Source organism: Camelina sativa, unplaced genomic scaffold, assembly GCF_000633955.1.
Source record: "Camelina sativa cultivar DH55 unplaced genomic scaffold, Cs unpScaffold00786, whole genome shotgun sequence".
Taxonomy (NCBI): Eukaryota; Viridiplantae; Streptophyta; class Magnoliopsida; order Brassicales; family Brassicaceae; genus Camelina; species Camelina sativa.
The window spans coordinates 2,766-7,050 of NW_010921914.1; the positions used below are offsets into that span (position 1 = coordinate 2,766).

The following is a 4,285-nucleotide window of genomic DNA, read 5'->3' on the forward strand; positions in this document are numbered from 1 at the left end:
CTCTCAATCCAACCAAAGGAGTGAGAATTTGCAACTGAGCTTGTATCTGCAAGTCAAATTAATAGGTTTTATAAGAAGCATGGATTTCTCTATTAGTAAAAAGGTACGATTACTTGTTTTATGTGCTGCATCCATACCTCTATATCTGCTAATTTTGTGTCTTGATTGATCTTTGGAGAAAGCTGTCTCCCACCAGAGACCACCACTGAAGCATTAACTACGATGGAAGGGAAAAGATCTTTCCAGTATTCCTAACACCATGACAACAACAAGAGGTTAGTGATTATTTGAGCCTAAGTAGTATCAAAATGTAACTTCCTTAAAATTTTCCCTCAAAGTATAATAAGTACCGTGTTCATGAACATTCTTATCAAAGGTAAAGGAGTGGTCATAACTTCACGCGAGGTTTTGGACGCTACAGTGCTAACGCCAGCCTCCATCGGAGGCATCGGGAACCACCTCGCCGACTCACTGCAAAACTGGCGTCGGTATTCGCTCATATCGAGGAATTTGGTGCTTGCACTCAGAGAATTAGATATCCACAGTGGTTCCTCTAGCAACGAAATTCTCTCTAAATGGTTTTGGACGGAATCCATTGTGTTTCAGAGCCAGAAAATTTGAAACCATTTTTGACTTTTAACTTAAGAAAACTTTAGTAGTACAATTCACCAATAGCTAGACATATTTATACAAAGATATATATAACTTCACAGAGGAAGAAGGATAAGAAGCAGGAGGTGGTTGTCTCTAAGGAAGTAAGTGCAGTGATTCAGAGTAGGATTGCAGAGAAGTTACCAGATCCTGGAAGTTTTGTGTTAGATTGCTCTATCTCCACAGGAAGGTTTCCTCACTCTCTTTGTTATCTTGGCTCTAGTATCAACTTGATGCCACATTCTGTTGGTGTAAGACTTGGGATGACGTATTTCAAGCCAACTAAGATCTCTCTTATCTTAGCTGATCGATCCAGAAGGATTCCTGAAGCTGTCTTAGAGGATATTCCAATCAAGATTGCATGATTCCCACTGACTTTGTGGTGTTGAAATATGACCAAGAGCCTAATGATCCTCTCATGTTAGGACGCTCTTTCTTGGCTACAGCTGGTGCAATCATAGATGTGAAGAAGGGACACATAGCCTTGAATGTAGAAGATTTGGTTATGAACTTTGAGATGGACAAGCTGAGAAGGGTTCCCACTATTGATGGTCAGACATTTTCCATGGAGGTTGTTTCTGATGATAATCCAATCATAGAGCTTCATGGAGACATTACTGCTGGGTATGACAAAGAGTTGGAGCCTGCTGAGAAAGTTAGCAAGCAAGCTGTTAAGCTTGAAGATTGGAGTAGGGATCATCTAATCAGTACTAGATGTTAGGTTGAAATTTTGGCCCAAGGACACATCGTATGCATCGACTCAAATAAACCACAACTCTTTTAACTCATCAATAAGAGGTTGGAGAAAGACATCAAGACTAGCTCGCCGATGGTTTGCACCAGAATTCAGAATTGTAAGAAACAAGTACTCAGTATCCATGCACATACCAGGGGGTAGATTATATGGCGTCAATATTACTGGTCATAATGAATGGTGACGAGATATCCCAAATGGATTGAACCCATCATTACATAATCCCATTTAGCGACTAATTTAGCGACTAAACTGTTTTGTCGCAAATTTGTGACTAATAAACGACTATAAGTGTATAGTCACAAATCAATCGGTAATTAGTGGGTAAATTATCGCTAAATTTAACGACTACGCTTTTAGTCGCCGATCGTAGTCGTAAAATCCATGTTTTCTTGTAGTGTATCGACAATCTCCACCTCTCACCAAAAGATATACACACCATATGTCTTTCTCTATATAACAATTATACATTAACACTCTAATTAAACAAATATAATTAGAGATGATACTTAAACGTAGTACCCAAGAAGAAAATAATCGAGAGTAAATTATTAGCTTTAACTTCTCTCAAAGCTTCACGGCAAACTCTGATCCAACTCGATCGGCGGTTTTCGGATTGTTATCTTCTGGTGCATTATAATTAAATACTTTTGTAAAATATTATATATGCATGATCAGTATAGATCTTCTTGTGTGTGTACTCACAGCGTCAAACAATTTAGTATATGAGAAAGTAGGACTTTAAAGTTTAGATATATAGCCTGTAGGATCACTAAAATATTTGTTGACTTAAGGAAGTGACCAAGGATCATGCTACCTTTTGTTGCTCCTATCCTATATGATAATTATATATTCGGTTAATTAGGTTACTGATCGGTTAAACATGTCCAAATACATTCTAAACATAATATTAAACTGTCAAGTATCTATCATCAATCTAAAGTAAATCTGTGTCTATGTCTAATATAAGATAAATATTGAATAACACCATTTTTTAGATATCATACAAACAACAAAAATATTTCCTGTAAGAATTTTATTGAAAGCAATTATTCAGTATCTAAAGACCTAATAATATTCCTAGTCATGACACAATCTATATAATGAAAGATGGCCAACTCTCTCCATATGAGTGACGCGTTAGCAGTGGAGAGAGTGCCACCTATTTGTCTTTCTTAAAAGCAAACAAACTTAAACTAAAAGGAATATGAAACATCTTTCATGTCTTTTATTATTTTTTTATATTACAAACTGTTTCAATATTTAACTTAAGAAATTAGAGAGGTTTGGAACATGTCTCACAAAAATAGATGCATCACCAAAAGGCAAAAAAGGGTATTAGGAGTGAATCAAAGAGCCATTTCTTACTCTTGGCGTACCATGAATGTATGAACATATAGTTAATGCGTTACAATTTTGTCAATAGTTTGAAGAGTTGCAGCAATGATCGTGATATTGGTTAATATTGTAGAGAAATTCATGAAAGTTTATCCCTAAAAAAATAAATTTTATATATATATATATTAGATTAGATTTTGAAACCGCCGTACGTAGAAGAGTTGGAAGAGAATAGGCATGAAGACAAAATCATCCTCATGGATACCTCTTGACGTGATGATAGAAATACTGTCAAGACTACCAGCGAAATCAGTGGTAAGGTTTCGTTGTGTGTCGAAACTCTGGTCAGCCGTCACCACCACTCCAGACTTCATCAAGTCTTTCCATACTCACTCGTCGGCTCGACCGTCTCTTCTCTTGGTCATGAAAGAAGAGGATAAGCGGGTCTTCTTCTCGCTCCCGCATCACCAGGATCCCGCAAGACGGTATACTCGCGTCGATAAATATCAGATGATGCTTCCGACAAAAGGTCCCAAGTTGGTGGGCACCGGTAAAGTCTTCAGCTCCATCCGCGGTTTGATCTGTTTTGAAGATGTTAACCTGCAAGTAGTCATTTGGAATCCTACCTTGAGACAACATGTGGTTTTACCCGACCCAAAACTCTCGAGGCCTTTAATATCTCTTCTTGGATACGATCCCATCGACGACAAATATAAAGTGTTGTGTATGTCAGGTAGGAGAGAAAATCCTAGGGTTCTTACATTGGGGACTCAAGAATCATGGAGAATGACGGAACCCTTCTCTCCTGGTCTGCATTGGTATGGGGGCAAGAACAGACGTGTGATCGGAGGGATATGCCTCAACGGGATTATTTACTTTTTTAAACAAGATTATCATATTGTAGAGAGTTTTGATGTGAGGTCTGAGAAGTTCAAGGAAATACGGATACGAGACGATGTGTTTCATCCCTACAAGGTAGGCGAGCAATATATCATAACAAGCTACCATGGAAGATTAGCTTGGCTCTGTTGTACGGGAGGAATTTGGGTTCTTACAGATCCAGAAAAACAGGAATGGTCCAAAGGCTTGTATTCACTTCCAGAGTTTTATAGGCTTCCTCGAATCGACGACGATCCTTACAACTGCATATATCTACCACCACTTTGTGGTGTGACTGATTCTGAGGAGATTACTTTTATGGAAATACCAAGAGGAAGACCGATTAATGCTTTCTATCATGATTTTAAGAAAAAAACTACAAGATGGGTCTCTTACGAAGGATTTGCTGACTGTGATTGTCGTTTTGACAGTTTTCCCAATCACATTGAGAACCTCATGTCTCTTAAAAATATTTGTTTACCTTGAATTTTGAAAGTTTTTTGCAAGCTGTTTTAAGGTTATCTCTGTCATATGTATTTTATGTTAACTAACAAGCCGGCATTCATATATTGTTGTTGCGCAACGTGTGATACCATCTCTAGCTAGTTACTCTCTTTTAAAATAAAGAAAGAAAAGTGAGGCTATGTTTTTTTTTTTTTTTTT

The 4,285-nt window shown here is 37.6% G+C and overlaps 1 protein-coding gene across 1 annotated transcript; it reads left to right on the plus strand.

Annotated features, from left to right (window-relative positions):
- The first annotated feature begins 2,980 nt into the window (after nt 1–2,980).
- LOC104773935 (putative F-box protein At4g21240) lies at nt 2,981–4,108 on the plus strand. Its single transcript, XM_010498607.1, has one exon. It carries the CDS (start codon nt 2,981–2,983, stop codon nt 4,106–4,108), a length of 1,128 nt encoding a protein of 375 aa, XP_010496909.1.
- Nucleotides 4,109–4,285: the final 177 nt, after the last annotated feature.